Source organism: Oncorhynchus clarkii, chromosome 11 (assembly GCF_045791955.1).
Source record: "Oncorhynchus clarkii lewisi isolate Uvic-CL-2024 chromosome 11, UVic_Ocla_1.0, whole genome shotgun sequence".
Classification (NCBI taxonomy): domain Eukaryota; kingdom Metazoa; phylum Chordata; class Actinopteri; order Salmoniformes; family Salmonidae; genus Oncorhynchus; species Oncorhynchus clarkii.
The window spans coordinates 8,193,309-8,214,380 of record NC_092157.1 but is presented as its reverse complement, the minus strand read 5'-3'; the positions used below and the strand labels follow the sequence as shown (position 1 = coordinate 8,214,380).

General features: G+C 43.1%; 1 protein-coding gene across 1 annotated transcript in view; it reads right to left on the bottom strand.

Annotated features, from left to right (window-relative positions):
* The window catches only part of LOC139420147 (voltage-gated inwardly rectifying potassium channel KCNH2-like), a 324,004-nt gene that overhangs the window by 287,733 nt on the left and 15,199 nt on the right, over positions 1-21,072 (bottom strand). Inside the window, exon 2 of the mRNA XM_071169928.1 lies at positions 5,663-5,893. Within this exon, the coding sequence (XP_071026029.1) occupies positions 5,663-5,893 (231 nt within the window). The remainder of the gene's footprint in view (positions 1-5,662; positions 5,894-21,072) is intronic.

The window sequence follows — 21,072 nt, the reverse complement described above, 5'->3', positions numbered from 1 at the left end:
AGCAATATCTTAAGATTTAATGATTTTTATACGAACTTTTCAAATATCTTCTTACAAATCTTCTTAAGATGTGTGTTGCTAGGCAACTGTTTCAACTTTCTTCTTAAGTCTATAGTTAAGAAAAAAAGTTTCAGTTAAGTTGAAATGTCTTCTTAAAGAAGGTTTGTGAATCTGGGCCCTGGTGCACCAAGATCCCCACACAAGCCTGCTTAGCTGTCATCGCTGACCATCAGCAACGTGTGGGGGCTCAGAAGCTCTGGTTGGATGGGGCACGTCATTAGCCATGGCAAAATGTTTAGAATTACAGGCAATTAGCTTTTAAAATGGCAAAATATTCTCTCAGCTTCATGTCAAAATGTGTACAATAGCAGGAAATAGAGGGGGGAGGGGGATTGCTCGGACCTTGCTGGGGACCTCGCGAAACGCCACGATCTCTGATGACTCCATTGTAGGGCCGTACATCTCTGATGACAACGGATAGCCACTCCAAAGAGATGGTGGACCAGACATCTATAGACACAAGGACTTGAGCATATTTTTCAGCTGTCAAAGCTGTGGAAAAATAACTAATATGCTGAGCAATAGAACAAAAGAGTGATGAAGGGATCTCACAAATATGAGGGGCAACGGGGACACACACACACACACACACACACACACACACACACACACACACACACACACACACACACACACACACACACACACACACACACACACACACACACACACACACACACACACACACACACACCTCTGAATGGCCCAGCCACTGAATGGCCCAGCCACTGAATGGCCCAGCCACTGAATGGCCCAGCCTCTGAATGGCTTAGCCAGTGGAGCAGAAAAGGGGCAGGTGCTTTTCCCCAATGAAACCCTGCTACAGATGGTCTGCATGGGGCTACTTAATGAAACCCTGCTACAGATGGTCTGCATGGGGCTACTTAATGAGACCCTGCTACGGATGGTCTGCATGGGGCTACTTAATGAAACCCTGCTACAGATGGCCTGCATGGGGCTACTTAATGAGACCCTGCTGCAGATGGCCTGCATGGGGCTACTTAATGAGACCCTGCTGCAGATGGTCTGCATGGGGCTACTTAATGAGACCCTGCTGCAGATGGTCTGCATGGGGCTACTTAATGAGACCCTGCTGCAGATGGCCTGCAGGGAGGGCTACTTAATGAGACCCTGCTACAGATGGCCTGCATGGGGCTACTTAATGAGACCCTGCTGCAGATGGCCTGCATGGGGCTACTTAATGAGACCCTGCTGCAGATGGTCTGCATGAGGCTACTTAATGAGACCCTGCTACAGATGGTCTGCATGGGGCTACTTAATGAGACCCTGCTGCAGATGGCCTGCGGGGAGGGCTACTTAATGAAACCCTGCTGCAGATGGCCTGCATGGTGCTACTTAATGAAACCCTGCTACAGATGGTCTGCATGGGGCTACTTAATGAGACCCTGCTGCAGATGGCCTGCGGGGAGGGCTACTTAATGAGACCCTGCTGCAGATGGCCTGCGGGGAGGGCTACTTAATGAAACCCTGCTGCAGATGGCCTGCATGGGGCTACTTAATGAAACCCTGCTGCAGATGGCCTGCATGGGGCTACTTAATGAGACCCTGCTGCAGATGGCCTGCATGGGGCTACTTAATGAAACCCTGCTGCAGATGGCTTGCATGGGGCTACTTAATGAAATGATGAGGGTTATGTATAGGCCCCCTTGGTACTCATTCCTGGACAATCGGGGGGCGGAAGAGAACAATGAGCAGAGGGCTGGAGGAGGCTTCCATGCAGAGACAGAGTTCAGTATGTACCTGTTCCCTGGAGGCCTCAGATCTCTGGGATAACAGGCACACACAAAGAGTCTGGCAGTCTGAGTGGAGCTTACTGAGAGCAAGAGCAGGGAGTGCCTTTACAGTATTTCAACCTGCTTGAGTTGACATTTCTAGAACTGGGACAGAAAAGGCTCTACCGACCGTATAAAAAATAAAAACAACGGATCACAGTGACCTCAAGAGGTCAAGAGTATTTGAAATCCGGAGACTTTGCTGACCGGAAACAGGCGCTGATGTACAACACGCACAGTGTACAGTCCCTTAACTCCCTGCGACTGCATCAGAGCTGAAAGAGTTTAGCTGGACAAGATGATTGATTAAGTAGCGTTCAGATCGACGTCGGACAATTGAGCGTGAGAGAAGGAGCGATTCATCAAGGCTAATGCCGGGGAGCAGTGGAAGATGAATGGAGCGGGGTATTGCTGCACAATCCCTAAACTACCCTTCCCTTCCCTTCCCTTCCCTAAACTACCCTTCCCTTCCCTCCCAATCCCTAAACTACCCTTCCCTTCCAATCCCTAAACTACCCTTCCCTTCCCTAAACTACCCTTCCCTTCCCTTCCCTAAACTACCCTTCCCTTCCCTAAACTACCCTTCCCTTCCCTAAACTACCCTTCCCTTCCCTAAACTACCCTTCCCTTCCCTTCCCTAAACTACCCTTCCCTTCCCTTCCCTTCCCTAAACTACCCTTCCCTTCCCTAAACTACCCTTCCCTTCCCTAAACTACCCTTCCCTTCCCTAAACTACCCTTCCCTTCCCTTCCCTAAACTACCCTTCCCTTCCCTTCCAATCCCTAAACTACTCTTCCCTTCCAATCCCTAAACTTCCCTTCCCTTTCAATCCCTAAACTACCCTTCCCTTCCAATCCCTAAACTACCCTTCCCTTCCCTTCCCTAAACTACCCTTCCCTTCCCTAAACTACCCTTCCCTTCCCTTCCCTAAACTACCCTTCCCTTCCCTTCCAATCCCTAAACTACCCTTCCCTTCCCTAAACTACCCTTCCCTTCCCTTCCCTAAACTACCCTTCCCTTCCCTTCCAATCCCTAAACTACCCTTCCCTTCCCTTCCCTAAACTACCATTCCCTTCCCTTCCCTAAACTACCCTTCCCTTCCCTTCCAATCCCTAAACTACCCTTCCCTTCCCTTCCCTAAACTACCCTTCCCTTCCCTTCCCTAAACTACCCTTCCCTTCCCTTCCAATCCCTAAACTACCCTTCCCTTCCCTTTCTGTCACTTCACTCTTTCCAACATTAAAGGGTCCTTTTCTTCCCCCTACTCATGCATTTTAATAAGGAGGAGGAGGAGGAGGAGGAGGAGGAGAAGAAGTAGAAGAAGGATGAGGGGGAGAGGGATGAGGAGGAGGAGGAGGAGGAGGAGAAGAAGGATGAGGGGGAGAGGGAGGAGGAGGAGGAGGAGAAAAAGAAGGATGAGGGGGAGAGGGATGAGGAGGAGGAGGAGGAGGAGGAGAAGAAGAAGAAGGATGAGGGGGAGAGGGATGATGAGGAGGAGGAGGAGGAGGAGGAGAAGAAGAAGGATGAGGGGGAGAGGGATGAGGGGGAGAGGGATGAGGAGGAGGAGGAGGCATTGCATTTCCACATCATGTATGTGTTATGTAGGAGTTTCCAGGGTGTGCTGCATTTCGATCGTGACTATCTGATGAGCTGAGGAAGACTCACCCTGGGAGGGGTTGGCTAAGACAAGCCTAGACCAGTTGACCTATCAGAGGTGAGAGATTATGGATCGGGCAATCCCCTTGAAAGCGCATAATGACTCTTCATAAGAGTGTCAGACACTGAAGAGCGAAGGGAGGTGAGGGAGGGGGAGTGGGCCCAAGGGAAGTGTGTTCCCCCAATCACATGGGATGTGGGTAACCCTGGCAACACAGAGAGAGCCTCTTGAAGGTCTCCCTGGTGACATTACAAATATACTTCCTGCTGTACTTCTCCACATTTAGGTGGACAGGGCCAGCCACATCCGAGCAGTAGATAACAGATGTCAATACTCTGCAGAACTCGTATCACATACTAGAGCCTATACTGTAAGAATATATGAATGAATCGTCGTACTATGCTGTACTGTAGCTAGCTGTTATCGTTAGCATTGTAGCAACTACTGAGTGTACACACTGGAAACAGAGCAGGGCACTAGAGAATCAGTACACACACACAGAGACATTATTTTTAGTTGATTTCTCTATCTACTGCAGGCCAAGGGGGGAGTTGTGTATACAGGAGAAACAGATAACTCTGAGTATAAACAGTGGAAAGTCTGAATGGTGAACCAGGGGCGGACCGGTGCAGGACTCAAGAATGCAAACAGCTGAGAGCAAACATCTGGCGCCATGTAGCGCTCTACTGCTCCTGCTACAGCTAGCCATGTAGCGCTCTACCGCTGCTGCTACAGCTAGCCATCTAGCGCTCTACTGCTGCTGCTACAGCTAGCCATGTAGCGTTCTACCGCTGCTGCTACAGCTAGCCATCTAGCGCTCTACTGCTGCTGCTACAGCTAGCCATGTAGCGCTCTACTGCTGCTGCTACAGCTAGCCATATAGCGCTCTACTGTTGCTGCTACAGCTAGCCATGTAGCGCTCTACTGTTGCTGCTACAGTTAGCTATGTAGCTCTGTACTGCTGCTGCTACAGCTAGCCGTATAGCCTTCTACTGCTGCTACAGCTAGCCAAGTAGAACTCTACTGCTGCTATAGTTAGCCATGTAGCCCTCTACTGCTGCTACAGCTAGCCATGTAGCGTTCTACTACTGCTGCTACAGCTAGCCATGTAGCGTTCTACTACTGCTGCTACAGCTAGCCATGTAGCATTCTACTACTGCTGCTACAGCTAGCCATGTAGCGTTCTACTACTGCTGCTACAGCTAGCCATGTAGCATTCTACTAATGCTGCTACAGCTAGCCATGTAGTGCTCTACTGCTGCTACAGCTAGCCATGTAGCGTTCTACTGCTGCTACAGTTAGCTATGTAGCTCTGTGCTGCTGCAGCTCTCCTCTTAATCAAAACGAACAAGGCTAGGAGAGGAACTGATAAATACCACCTCCTCAGTCTGAGCCTCTCTCCTTTCACCTCTGCTATGTTTCTCTCTCTCTCTCTCTCTCTCTCTCTCTCTCTCTCTCTCTCTCTCCTCTAACCTCTCCCTTGTCTTACTTTCCTCCTGTCTTTCTACTCTCTCTCACCTCTCTCTCTCACCTCTCTCTCACCTGTCTGTCACCTGTCTCTCACCTCTCTCTCACCTGTCTCTCACCTCTCTCTCACCTCCTTCCAGTGGAACTCTCCAGGAACTGAGAACTGCAGCCGCCCTCTCTCATCCTTTATTTTTTTCACCTATACCTTTTCTCAGTATCTCACTTCATCAGTCTTGCTTTCTCTTTGACTCCTCTATCATACTGTAGCGCTTTCCTCAGTTGGACCTGTCTGACATATCTCACCTGGTGGGGGGTGTCTATCTCTATTACCTGGAGGTGATTGAGTAGTGTGTCACTGGCCACCAGCCCAGAGCCTGATAGACCAGGAAGCATGTTCCCGGGATATTCCTCCTGAGTGTTTTCCCCATATGACCTCACAAACCAGGATGACTGACACAACCAATGATCAGGCATCAGAGGGGGGACTTGAGAATACACCAAGAGACTAGCAAATACAGTCATGAATATGAACCAAGTATAGAAGATATGGTACAGTGGTTCTTGGAAACCATAGTAACTAAGCAGGTTGAACTTGTACGAGTTTTCAACCTCACCGCAAAACACACGCACACACACACACACACACACACACACACACACACACACACACTGCGTATGGTCCTACCGTCCTTCCTGTACAGGTTGATCTCCATTTTCCTCTCTTCCGAGCCCAGCAGTGCTTGGGCCATCTGGGCGATGGCCAACCGCTTGGTTTGAGGGCCGTACAGGAAGTTACAGGTACAGGGTTTCTGCATGATCTCTGCTCGCGAGTAGCCGCACATGGCGCAGAAGCCATCGTTGCAGAATATGATGGCACAGTTCTCCACCCGGGCATTGGCGATGATGAACTTACGACCTGAGGATGAGAGGAAGAAGGAGATGAGGTAGATAGCAGGAGAGATATAGTGTGTATGCACATTTATGTATTGTGTTTTGTGTGTGACTAGTAGAAAATGGTGCATCCTTGACCTTATGAACAATATCTACATCCCCTTTGCTCAGCACCTCATGGCCATCTGAGTTTCATTTAGGGAAAGGGGGATACCTAGTCAGTTGTACAACTAAATGCATTCAACTGAAATGTGTCTTCCACATTTCAGGGCAACCTTAATCAACATCCACATTTTCAGTAGCTGGGGAACAGTGGGTTGACTGCCTTGCTCAGGGGGAGAACAACAGATGTCTACCTTGTCAGCTCTGGGATTCAATCCAGCCACCTTTCGGTGACTGGCACCAATGCGCTAACCACTAGGCTACCTGCCTAATGCCTAGACAGTTTAAGAAAGTTAAAACCTATTTACTACATTTCTATAACTCTTTAAAATTATGTTTGTTGAAGAGCAAAAACTAGCCATAATGACCCTGGTCACCCTTGACTGCTGTAGATTCATTCACCTCAGTCCATCTACAAACACATAGCCTATTAGCTATACAAGTAGCTGCTACACATAAACTCCTATTAACTCAGCACCGTGATTAAAAAATCATGATGATGATTACTACAAGTTAACTGTAGATAGCTGGCTAGACTAACTAGACTCATCTACCAATCTAAACAATGTAAACTGACATGAGCTAATTGTGTGACTGTCAGTTAGTGACATAAAACAAGACGGAAACTGCTGATGCACAACGCCTTGTGTTCTACTATTCTAACTTTCATCATTAAATTGAGACCCTGACTGAGTTTTTTAAATGCTCATGGACAAATCTCTAGAATGTGTGTGTGTGTGTGTGTGTGTGACGGTGGAATTCAGTTGTCGCTGTTCCTTGCTTTTCTCTGTATCTCCGATGAGCTGTCTTGTTAAATGGGAAGCGTGGACTAATGACCGCTCAGAGTGGCTCAAAACACAGGAAGAAGGACATTGGGAGGAAGAATGTCTGCTATTCTCCTAATGAGCAGGGCACTATTTCTGCTCTATTCAGGCGACCGTAGGATTTTTAAGACAGGAGGATTTGTGAGTACTTGGGACCTTTTGAAAATGAGAAAATAGTAAGTGGTTTGTATTTGGTGGGTTGAGACAACATACAGTGGCAAGAAAAAGTATGTAAATCCTTTGGAAATACCTGGATTTCTGCATAAATGGGTCATAAAATTTGATCTGATCTTCCTCTAGGTCACAACAATTGACAAACACAGTCTGATTAAACTAATAACACACCGACTATTGTATTTTTCTATTTTATTCCACACGTGTGGTTCAAAATGGTAGATGGAGTCCCGATCGAGTTTTCCACTGAACAAACTAACTTTGTTTAGAGAATAAAGCACGCTTGTCCTAATTTCGTTATGGTATTGAAATTAGGTGTTGTATTGAACTGAAATTTGAAGATAAAAGATAATGGACCAAAGATGGATGAGAGGGAGACAAGATTGTGTTTCATTTGTCAAGCTATATCTTACTGTTATTACAGTCTCGACGAGCTTACACTGTCAGAAAAAAGGGGTTTAAAAGTGTTCTTTCCCCATAAGAGAACCCTTTTTGGTTCCAGGTAGAGCCCTGTGTGGTAAGAGTTCTACATGGAACCCCCAAAAAGTTCTACCTGAAACAGAAGGGTTCTACCTCCAGACTTGACTGCCCTTGACCAGCACAAAAACATCCTGTGGAGTACTGCACTAGCATCAAATAGTCCACGTGTTATGCAACTTTTCAGGGAAGTCAGGAACCAATATACACAGTCAGATAGGAAAGCAAAAGGCTAGCTTTTTCAAACAGAAATGTGCATCCTGCAGCACTAATTCCAAAAAGTTTCGGGACACTGTAAAGTCCATGGAGAATAAGAGCACCTCCTCCCAGCTGCCCACTGAACTGAGACTAGGAAACACTGTCACCACCGATAAATCCACGATAATTGAGAATTTCAAAAAGCATTTCTCTACGGCTGGCCATGCTTTTTTCCAACTGGCTACCCCACCCCCCGCAGCAATGTTCTGACAGAGTTACAAAATCTGGATCCCTACGAATCAGCTGGGCTAGACAATCTCGACCCTCTCTTCCTAAAATTATCCGCCGCCATTGTTGCAACCCATATTACCAGTCTGTTCAACCTCTCTTTCGTATTGTCTGAGATTCCTAAAGATTGGAAAGCCGCGGTCATCCCCTCTTCAAAGGGGGAGACACTCTAGACCCAAACTGTTACAGACCCATATCCCTCTTTCCCTGCCTTTCTAAAGTCTTCGAAAGCCAAGTGAACAAACAGATCATCGACCATTTCGAATCCCACCATACCTTCTCCGCTATGCAATCCGGTTTCCGAGCTGTCACGGGTGCACCTCAGCCGCTCTCAAGGTCCTAAACGATATCGTAACTGCCATCGATCAAAGACAGTACTGTGAAGCCGTCTACATCAACTTTGCCACGGCTTTCGACTCTGTCAATTACCATATTCTTATCGGCAGACTCACCAGCTTTGGTTTCTCTAATGACTGCCTCGCCTGGTTCACCAACTACTTCTCAGATAGAGTTCAGTGTGTAAAATCAGAGGGCCTGTTGTCCGGACCTCTGGCAGTCTCTATGGGGGTGCCACAGGGTTCAATTCTCGGGCCGACTCTTTTCTCTGTATATATCAATGATGTCGCTCTTGCTGCGGGGGATTCTTTGATCCACCTCTACCACAGACGACACCATTCTGTATACATCTGGCCCTTCTTTGGACGCTATGTTAACAAACCTCCAAACGAGCTTCAATGCCATACAGCACTCCTTCCGTGGCCTTCAACTGCTCTTGAATGCTAGTAAAACTAAATGCATGCTCTTCAACCGATCGCTGCCCGCACCCGCCCGCCCGACTAGCATCACTACTCTGGATGGTTCTGACTTAGAATACATGGACAACTATACATTCCTAGGTCTCTGGCTAGACTGTAAACTCTCCTTCCAGACTCATACTAAACATCTCCAATCCAAAATTAAATCTAGAATCAGCTTCCTATTTTGCAACAAAGCCTCCTTCACTCATGCTGCCAAACATACCCTCGTAAAACTGACTATCCTACAAATCCTTGATTGCGGCGATGTCATTTACAAAATAGCCTCCAACAGTCTACTCAGAGAATTGGATGCAGTCTATCACAGTGCCATCCGTTTTTGTCACCAATGCCCCATATACTACCCACCATTGCGACCTGTATGCTCTCGTTGGCTGGTCCTCGCTACATATTCATCGCCAAACCCACTGGCTCCAGGTCATCTATAATTCTTTGCTAGGTAAAGCTCCGCCTCATCTCAGCTCACTGGTCATCATAGCAACACCCACTCGTAGCAAGCGCTCCAGCAGGTATATTTCACTGGTCATCCCCATAGCCAACACCTCCTTTGGCTGCCTTTCCTTCCAGTTCTCTGCTGCCAATGACTGGAACGAATTGCAAAAATCACTGAAGTTGGAGACTTATCTCCCTCACTAACTTTAAGTATCAGCTGTCAGAGCAGTTTCCCGGTCGCTGCAGCTGTACACAGCCCATCTGTAAATAGCCCATACAACCAACTTCCTACCTTATCCCATATTTGTTTTTCTGCTCTTTTGCACACCAGTATTTCTACTCGCACATCCTCATCTACACATCTACCACTCCAGTGTTAATCTGCTAAATTGTAATTACTTCGCCACGATGGCCTATTTATTGCCTTACCTCCTTACTTCATTTGCACACACTGTATACAGGTTTTTCTATTGTGTTATTGACTGTACGTTTGTTTATCCCATGTGTAACCGTGTTGTTGTTTTTGTCGCACTGCTTTGCTTTATCTTGGCCAGGTCGCAGTTTTAAATGAGAACTTGTTCTCAACTAGCCTACCTGGTTAAATACAGGTGAAATAAAAATAAATAAATGCCTGGAACCAAAAATGGTTATTTAAAGTGTTCTATGGGGAGAACCGAAGAACCCTTCTAGGACAACAATTTATTTTCTAAAGGTGTTTTGTCCCACTCCAAGAGATATTATCTTCTGTAATTTAAAATTGTGTGTGTGTGTGTGTTTGAGTATTGCGTGTGTTTGGCAATGGGGCATTGCGTATTCCGGGCTCCGTCTGTTCCTCTAGACTGTTCCAGAGAAACCTGGCACACCTTTCACACCACTTACAATGTGGCAACAACAGTAGCAGCAACAATAACATCTAGCCTTCTTAAATTCTCTCCGTCTCTCTCTCACACACAAAGACACCCGAGCACAAAGACACACACACAATCACACAAATGCACACATACACAAAGACACAAACACACACACACACCCTTGCGGGCCTCGCACCACCAGCTGCTACTGAAGAAGAAAGAGCCATCAGGCATAACAACAAGGCAGCACTCTCTCTCTCTCTCGCTCGTCCTCTGATTTTCTACCTCTTCCTCATAACTCTCACTATTTCCCTCTCTGACACACACACTCACAGAGAGAGATCACAAACAACAACTCCCACCCAGTCACAAGAAAGGGAAAGGGAAGAGTTAGGAAGGACAAAACCCTGACCAAACCCAATCTCCCATGAAGCACAACTTGTACCCTACGCTACGCATGAATGTAGTGACATTTGACTTGTAATTTGGCTTGTAAAATGGTTGAATATTAAAATCTTAGCATGAAATTTGGACTTTTTAATAAAAGCTATGACAGAGTAAACATACAATGAGTTTACAAATATTAAGGACACCTGCTCTTTCCAAGACATAGACTGACCAGGTGAGTCCAGGTAAAAGCTATGATCCCTTGTTAAATCCACTTCAATCAGTGTAGATGAAGGGGAGGAGACAGGATAAATTATTATTTTTAAGCCTTGAGACAGTTGAGACATGGATTGTGTATGTGTGCCATTCAGAGGGTGAATGGGAAAGACAAAATATTTAAGTGCCTTTGAACTGGGTATGGTAGTAGGTGTCAGGCGCACCAGTTTGTGTCAAGAACTTTGCACATTGACTCTGTACTGGTATGTATATAGCCTCGCTATTGTTATTTTACTGATCATGTTTAATTATTTGTTATTATTATTTTTTTAAACTTATCTATTGATAACTTAATATGTTTTTCTTCTTAAAGCATTGTTGGTCAAGGGCTTGTAAGTAAGCATTTCACTGTAAGGTCTACTACACCTGTTGTATTCTGCGCATGTGACAAATAACATTTGACTTGATTTTTATTTATTTTTTTTACCTTTATTTTACTAGGCAAGTCAGTTAAGAACAAATTCTTATTTTCAATGACGGCCTAGGAACAGTGGGTTAACTGCCTGTTCAGGGGCAGAACGTCAGATTTGTACCTTGTCAGCTCGGCGATTTCGATTACTAGTCCAATGCTCTAACCACTAGGCTACCCTGCCGCTACCCTGCCACCCCGATTTGAGAACTGCAACGCTGCTGGGTCTTTCACGCTCAATAGTTTCCCGTTTATATCAGGAATAGTCCACCACGCAAAGGACATCCAGCCAACTTGACACAACTGTGGGAAGCATTGGAGTCAACATGGGCCAGCATCCCTGTGGAACGCTTTCAACACCTTGTAGAGTCCATGCCCCGGTGAATTGAGGCTGTGCTGAGGGCAAAAGTGAGGGGTGCAACTCAATATTAGAAAGGTGTTCTTGATGCTTTGTATACTCAGTGTAGGGTTGAAATCAATAAAATGTTCCAATATATTTTTGTAAAGACTACCTGCCATTCTGATTTTTTTTTTTAAATATGTTTTTTAGGATAAATGTGAAATATATAATATTGGCCAAATAATGTACTTTAAAAAAATAGGATTTAATACATTTTAAATATATTCCAACATATAGAACATAAATGCATTTAAAAATGTATATCACAATATATGTTAAATGCATTAGAATGTATTTTCGAATATACAGTATTTATCAATATACTTGGTAAATATATTTAAAAATGTATATCACAATATATGTTAAATGCATTAGAATGTATTTTCGAATATACAGTATTTATCAATATACTTGGTAAATATATTTAAAAATGTATATCACAATATATGTTAAATGCATTAGAATGTATTTTCGAATATACAGTATTTATCAATATACTTGGTAAATGAATTTAAACATTTATTTGGACATGTTTTGTAAAACATTTCATTTCATGCATTTAAATGTAATTGTAAGAAATAAGTGTGTATGTCAAATGAAATACATGCAAAATGCAAAATCTTAATTTAACAAAATGTCTTAACAATGAAACATGAGTAGGTGATTTGATATCACATGCACTTCTGTTAATCTCATTAAAATTGCAGAACAGATAGTCTACCCCTGCTCCCCCTCTCCCTCTCCGGCACTCTGGTCCATTCTAATGGTCCATTCTAAATCAAAACAAATCTCACACATATATTATTTAGTATATGTAAAGACAATATTAAATCAAGAATAATCTGATGGGTGGCAATATTAGCCAATCACTTGTGAATGATGTTTTAGCCAATCACTTGTGAATGATGTTTTAGCCAATCACTTGTGAATGATGTTTTAGCCAATCACTTGTGAATGATGTTTTAGCCAATCACTTGTGAATGATGTTTTAGCCAATCACTTGTGAATGATGTTTTAGCCAATCACTTGTGAATGATGTTTTAGCCAATCACTTGTGAATGATGTTTTAGCCAATCACTTGTGAATGATGTTTTAGCCAATCACTTGTGAATGATGTTTTAGCCAATCACTTGTGAATGATGCCCAGCTTGTGTGCAGTAAGGCAAGAAACAGCGTATGCTTTTCTTTTCGACTTTTTCAAATATATATAATACATATTCGCCCACCTCATGTAGCCCAGCCCACAGGCCTATATGTTTTGATAAGGTTTGTAATCACAACTAAAGTGGCCGAATAACTTCTTAAAATGAAGCACATGAATCCGATTTACAACCGGTGTAGAACTTTACTGGCACACAAAGGCCTTGCGAGGGGAAGATCCTTTTCATGCATAATCACATCGGCGGCCATTTTCGAGAATGGTGTTTTCATCAGCCTCGTTAATTTTTTTAAGTAAAAATAATTGAACATCTATCAGTCAAATCATAGTGTAAAAGCAGGTGAGCTGGTTCTAGTCTTTATGTAAAAGCAGGTGAGCTGGTTCTACTCTTTTTGGCAATTTTCTGGTGTTTTGTGGTAAAAAACTGAGCAGGATGAGCATAACACGTCAACCCTGTTAAAGACTACAAATGTTTTAAAAATGTATTGTTTATTTAATTTATTATTTATTTTTGTGTAGCTTGCATTCTATTGCCCCTCCCTGTTGCACACAACAAGCTTCCATTCCCCCTGTCACAGGGGGATTCATGGATCATGTATCTAGTAATTACCAGTTGGAGGGCCGGTTAAGTGAATTTGTGGGAATTTCCACTTCCCACTTAGCTACGAACACAGCATAACACTGCTAACCATCCACGTAGAGTCATATACTACCACTCATTGGAAGCATAACACCTAGACCTACACTTTGACATATTGTGGAGTGTTGTACAATGTGTATATCTTTTTTTAAATAGATTTTTTAAAATAATAATTATAACAAAAACATCAGGCACTAGATTTTTTACATTATTTTATTAAGCTGAAAACAGGCCCTTACTACAGTCATTCTTTACCTCTTGAGAAACATATTTTTTTTATGAAGTTGAACATGTGCTCGGAATGAGAGAATGTTCAAATTAGGTGAAATCAAACTTCTTTTAAAAAAAATGTTTTTGCTGACCATGATCACCATTGATCAATATTTAAAGATGAATTTAAGAACTGAATTAGTAACCACTTTGGCCACCCTGTAAACTAGATGTCATGCATTTCTGGAATATTGTCAGGCATTACATGCATTTGAGAAAAGATGCAAATGACGCTACATGTCTGTGAAATACATTTAACGTCAGTTTCAATATATTGAAATGTATATTGTTTTCTGTGTGGGTACCCTTCACTCCTAAATCAACCTCTTATCCCTAGTGAGAGAATAGGGGAAGACGAGTTGTCGTTAGTCCGACCACAGAAAGACTAACTGTCGTCATAGCGTCAGCTAATGGGGATCGTGATAAAATAAAATACCAGGGCCAACGGCAATAACAGGCCCCAAAACAAGGCTATTCAGACATGCATGCAAACAAAGGCTATCTTTTCTCCAGGTTGACGCTAAGTTAAAGGGCTTCCCTCCATAAATTAGCAGCCACAGGGCCCTTACCGTGTCTTAGAGGCTAACGGTTTAGCCCGCAAGCAATAAATACTGGTATTTAGAGGGTGGGTCACATGATACTGTACGAGGGGAGGGGTTGTTTATTTCTTAGGCCAATTGAGCTGGGTAGGATCTGAGCATGCATCATTTGGAGAGTGCTAATGGCTCGCCACAAACCACAGTGCTGGAAAAACATGCCTGAAATATATAATGCTTGATGTTGACCTAAGGTCAGTGGCGACCCGTCATTCAGGGCCACCTGTTTAGCTATAATATTATGATACATTTTTTGTGTGCCTGTTTTGCATGTCATTTTGGCATTCATGCGTGTCACATATCAGTTTGGAAACAATGTAAAAAAAATAAAAAAAAACATTGATTGATAAAGCCGCATACAAACATGGTCTCTTTTTTTGCTTTCTTGAGTAAAGCAGCTCCAAAATGTCGGTGTTTCAGCCTAGCTCAGTGCTTTCTGTGGTTTTATTTAACCAGGTAAGTCAGTTAAGAACAAATTATTTACAATGACAGCCCATACCGCCCAAACCCAGATGACCCTGGGCCAATTGTGCGCTTCCCTATGGGACTCCCAATCACAGCCAGTTGTGATACAGCCTGGATTTGAACCAGGATGTTTCTAGTGAAGCCTCAAGCACTGAGATGCGGTGCTTTAGACTGCTGCGCCACTCGGGTGGGGTAGCCAGCGGAATACACGGAGCGTAGGGGTTGGTAATGTTTTCTAGTTGCGCCGTGATTGGCTCAGTGTTCTCTTACTCAAGGGGACACTACGTCACCGCAAAATCTACAGGTAGAGCTAAAAAATTCAAGCCCCTTGAGTGCTGCCATAGAGTTACATTAGACGTGCCCATCCAAGAAGGCTCAATTGGATTGGATTGGACTGATCATGTCAACATAATTTGAAAATCCTAGCATCATGAATCAAGTTGACAATCTACTGGCAAAGCCTTTTCCACCCTTGTCATATGAAGAGAAATTATAGATAAAACGTATTGATGCTCATCGGCCATTGGACATTAACATTACACAGAAATGTGGAAATCACAAATTTAACAATGAGTAGTTTGGAAGGAATCAGTGGCTAATTTAAAAAATATATATATATATTTTAAATGTAACCTTAATTTAACTAGGCAAGTCAGTTAAGGACAAATTCTTATTTACAATGACGGCCTACCCCGGCCAAACCCGAACAAAGCTGGGCCAATTGTGCCCCACCCTATGGGACTCCCAATCACGGCCGAATGTGATACTGTAAGCATTGCAAAGCAATCACTAGCCTGCTATTCAGTGGAGTGGATGTGTTGTCGAAGTCTGGGTTTATGGGTCTCTTTTCCAAGCTTAAAATGATAAACATTCAACGCTGGCCATGACTTCTGCCGCTTTCAAAACAACTGGAAACTTGGAACAGGGAAATCTCAGACTTCAGTGAGTTCAAGACAACTGGGAACTTGGAACTGGGAAATCTCAGACTTCAGTGAGTTCAAGACAACTGGGAACTTGGAACTGGGAAATCTCAGACTTCAGTGAGTTCAAGACAACTGGGAACTTGGAACTGGGAAATCTCAGACTTCAGTGAGTTCAAGACAACTGGGAACTTGGAACTGGGAAATCTCAGACTTCAGTGAGTTCAAGACAACTGGGAACTTGGAACTGGGAAATCTCAGACTTCAGTGAGTTCAAGACAACTGGGAACTTGGAACTGGTAAATCTCAGACTTCAGTGAGTTCAAGACAACTGGGAACTTGGAACTGGGAAATCTCAGACTTCAGTGAGTTCAAGACAACTGGGAACTTGGAACTGGGAAATCTCAGACTTCAGTGAGTTCAAGACAACTGGGAACTTGGAACTGGGAAATCTCAGACTTCAGTGAGTTCAAGACAACTGGGAACTTGGAACTGGGAAATCTCAGACTTCAGTGAGTTCAAGACAACTGGGAACTTGGAACTGGGAAATCTCAGACTTCAGTGAGTTCAAGACAACTGGGAACTTGGAACTGGGAAATCTCAGACTTCAGTGAGTTCAAGACAACTGGGAACTTGGAACTGGGAAATCTCAGACTTCAGTGAGTTCAAGACAACTGGGAACTTGGAACTGGGAAATCTCAGACTTCAGTGAGTTCAAGACAACTGGGAACTTGGAACTGGGAAATCTCAGACTTCAGTGAGTTCAAGACAACTGGGAACTTGGAACTGGGAAATCTCAGACTTCAGTGAGTTCAAGACAACTGGGAACTTGGAACTGGGAAATCTCAGACTTCAGTGAGTTCAAGACAACTGGGAACTTGGAACTGGGAAATCTCAGACTTCAGTGAGTTCAAGACAACTGGGAACTTGGAACTGGGAAATCTCAGACTTCAGTGAGTTCAAGACAACTGGGAACTTGGAACTGGGAAATCTCAGACTTCAGTGAGTTCAAGACAACTGGGAACTTGGAACAGGGAAATCTCAGACTTCAGTGAGTTCAAGACAACTGGGAAAATAAGTTTTGAACGGTCATTCAACTCAGAATTCCAAGTCGGGAATTCGGGACTCTTTCTAGAGCTCCGACCTGAAGATCACTAACGTCATGATTGACCTTGTTTTTTTCTGAGTTCCCAGTTGTCTTGAAAGCACCATATATCCAGAGAATGCCAGACTTTGATGACAAGTGAGCACAGCACAATAAAGTGAGTCCAAACAGGTATTGTATGCTGCTGCATAAATGATGTAATATGCCAGGGAGATATGAACAGCGGAAGTTGGAAGTTTACATACACTTAGGTTGGAGTCATTAAAACTTGTTTTTCAACGACTCCACAAATTTCTTGTTAACAAACTATAGTTTTGACAAGTCGGTTAGGACATCTACTTTGTGCATGGCACAATCATTTTTTCCAACAACTGTTTACAAACAGATTATTTCACTTATAATTCACTGTATCACAATTCCAGTGGGTCAGAAGATTACATACACTGAGCTGACTGTGCCATTAAACAGCTTGGAAAATTACAGAAAATGATGTCACGGCTTTAGAAGCTTCTGATAGGCTAATTGACATCATTTGAATCAATTGGAGGTGTACCTGTGGATGTATTTCAAGGCCTACCTTCAAACTCAGTGCCTCTTTGCTTGACATCATGGGAAAATCAAAGGAAATCAGCCAAGACCTCAGAAAACAAATTGAAGACCTCCACAAGTCTGGTACATCATTGAAAGAAAATTCAAAACAAATGAAAGTACCAAAAATGTTTGAGTCATGTCTGTGAGTATAACAGAACTCATATGGCAAGAGAAAACCTGAGACAAATCCAGCCAGGAAGTGGGAAATCTGAGGTTTGTAGTTTCATTTAAGTGATTGTCTATCCAATATGCTGTGTCTATGGGGCCAGATTGCACTTCACAAGGCTTCCAGCAGATGTCAACAGTCTTTAGAAAGTTGTTTGAGGCTTATATTGTGGAAGGGGGTCGAATAAGAGCTGTTTCAACAAGTGGACTAGGCTGTGGCCAATCAGTTGTTTACTGCGCGGTCACGCCGGTCCTTCTTTTTCCTCTGCAATGAATACGCTATTGTTGGTTGGAATATTATTGAAGATTTTTTTTTAAACCTAAGGATTGATTGTAAACATTGTTTGACATGTAATGGAATTCATTGACTAATCGTCTGGATTTTGCGCTCGCGCATTGTGCCTTTGGAATTGTGAACTAAACGTGCGAACAAAACTGAGGTATTTGGACATAAATATGGACGTAATCGAACAAAACAAACCTTTCTTGTGGCAGTACTGGGAGTGCATTCTGATGAAGATCAGCAAAGGTAAGTGAAGATTTATAATGCTATTTATGACTTTTGTTGACTCCACAACTTGGCGGGTAACTGTATGGCTTGCTTTTGTGGCTGAACACTGTTCTCAGATGATTGAATATTGTGCTTTTGCCATAAATCTTTTTTGAAATCTGACACAGCGGTTGCTTTAAGAACAAGTTTATCTTTAATTCTATGTAAAACATGTATCTTTCATCAAAGTTTATGATGAGTATTTCTGTTATTTGATGTGGCTCTCTGCAATTTCTCCGGATGTTTTGGAGGCATTTCTGAACATGGCGCCAATGTAAACGGAGGTTTTTGGAAATAAATATGAACTTGATCGAACAAAACTTACATGTATTGTGTAACATTGAGTCCTGGGATATATCATCTGATGAAGATCGTGAAAGGTTAGTGATTCATTTTATCTATATTTCTGCTTTTTGTGACACCTCTCTTTGGTTGGAAAATGGCTGAATGCTTTCTGTGACTAGTTGCTGACCTAATATGTTCTGCTTTCGCCGAAAAGCTTTTTTGAAATCAGACACTGTGGTTGGATTAACGAGAAGTGTATCTTTAACATGGTGTAAAATACTTGTATGGTTGAGGAATTTAAATGATGAGATTTCTGTTTCGAAATTGGCGCCCTGCAATTTCACTGGCTGTTGGCGAGGTGGGACGCTAGCGTCCCGAACGATCCCAGAGAGGTTAATTAACAAATAGTTGTATTGACTACGTCCGTTCTAGCTCGCTCACCAATGTCTTAATGGAAATGACGGATTGCCTCTTATCCGCTTGTCATCCCCTTATGCCATAGTTTGTACATCTCAATCGTCAGTAGAAACCACATTAGTTTAAGCAAGTCAGCCATATCAGCCATGTTTTTTTAAAGGCAGTAAATGAGGCTGAATGAACTGTTTCGCTACCAGACAAGGCTCCGCTGATAGCCAGGTGTAACAGTGGTAAGGTGTTGGGACTGTGGTTGGGACTCTGCTGTTGGGACAGCTTTATATAGGTCCTAACAGTTTCTGCTCACCATTTGCCCCGTTATAGTCCAAATAATGTGTTGTGTAGGGTTGTGTAGGGTTGGGTTGTGTTGTGTAGGGTTGTGTAGGGTTGGGTTGTGTAGTGGCTTTGCTGGCATGCATTGCTTTTGAGTACCACCAAGATTTAGATGCTAAAATCACCACTGAGGAGATGTGAGGACATGTTGACATGCAAGTACTAGGGAAAAGCTTCGATTCACCGATACGCATCGGTCCCCGGTTCAAATGTTTAAGATATGAGTGAATCAGTCAGCTACGTTTGGGCCAACTAAGTATGTTAAGTTCAGGTAGTGTAGATATCCTACCATAGAGGCACATATTCACACACACACACAAACACTCCTCTCTCCCTCTCTGTCACTCTCCCTCTCTGTCTCTCTCCCTCTCTGTCACTCTCCCTCTCTGTCACTCTCCCTCTCTGTCACTCTCCCTCTCTGTCACTCTCCCTCTCTGTCACTCTCCCTCTCTGTCACTCTCCCTCTCTGTCACTCTCCCTCTATGTCACTCTCCCTCTCTGTCACTCTCTGTCTCTCTCTGTCTCTCTCTGTCTCTCTCTGTCTCTCTCTGTCTCTCTCTGTCTCTCTTTCATAGGCATGGGTAACATACGTTTACATTGAAAAAGCAAGGGAAATAGATAATAAACAATAAAATACAAACTGTAAACATTACACTTACAAAACTTTCAAAAGAGTAAAGACATTTCAGATACAGTGTTATAGTGACAAATAGTGATATTTCACCCAATAGGTATGGGAGTGCAGCTCAGTTTCCACTTCATTCTGTGGGCAGTGTGCACATAGCCTGTCTTCTCTTGAGAGCCAGGTCTGTCTACGGCGGCCTTTCTCAATAGCAAAGCTATGCTCACTAAGTCTGTACATAGTCAAATATTTCCTTAATTTTGTCAGTCGGTCACAGTGGTCAGGTATTCTGTCACTGCGTACTCTCTGTTTATGGCCAAATTGCAATCTAGTTTGTTCAGTTTTTTGGTCAATTCTTTCCAATGTGTCAACTAATTATCTTTTTTGTCTCTCTCTCTGTCTCTCTCTGACTACTAGGGAACTACAGACCAGTGTTAATTCTTCCCATCCAGAACTGCAACAATGTGAAAATTGGAAAGCTTTTGTTAACCCTAACCCTCCCGGGTGCTTCCCAAAACGTAAAATAAAAACCGATGAGTTTCAAAAGTTGATATGCTTCAAAGGGGCAACGTCAAAATTCAGCACTGCATTCTCTAACACGCTTAATTTACAATCAACGTCATATTTGATGGGCCATTTTTCAATTAGGTGCACAAGCCAAGCCGGTCTCATTTGAACTCCTTAATTGGGATTAGGGCATGTGGCGGTCATGAAATGTTGTCAGCCGGTGATTGTCTGCTAATTAACATAAACACATTTACAAGCCACTGATGCAGACCTTTGTAACATCGACATTTTAAAAAGTCTAAATAAATCCAGGTACACCAACCTACACCATCACAATAAATACATTATTCATTTAGACAGGTCTATAGAAACATGATATGAAGATTTTTTTTTAAATCTATTTCAGAAGAACAGTATACTCTGTGTTGTCCTTATGTTAGACCATGATCTGGCTATGCCAAATCATTGTGGTCTACACTAGTCTACTAAATGAACAAGATTTGTTTCGAATTTCTTGTATTACATTATTTTATAGTATGAAGAATATGATTGAGCATAGCTGAATCAAATAGAAAGGATATTTTCTCCAAACGATTTGAGGGAGTGCCTACATGCGTCTATTCTGTGTTGAGTGGTTAAGAAAGAAATAGGTACTCCTATATGCATAATTTAGAGTTATTTGTGCAACTTTAGTTGTGATACAAATGTTTGGCTATATGTTTAGATTTTTTTACACATTCTTAGTCTGCATGATGAGACTAATGATGATTTGCAAAAAGTCGCATGAAAGGAATGAGCTCTGCTTTGTTTTTTGCACAGGCTGCACACACTTCATCAGTCTCTCATTCACAATTTTGACAAGCACTTGATCATGACTCGAATTTCGCGG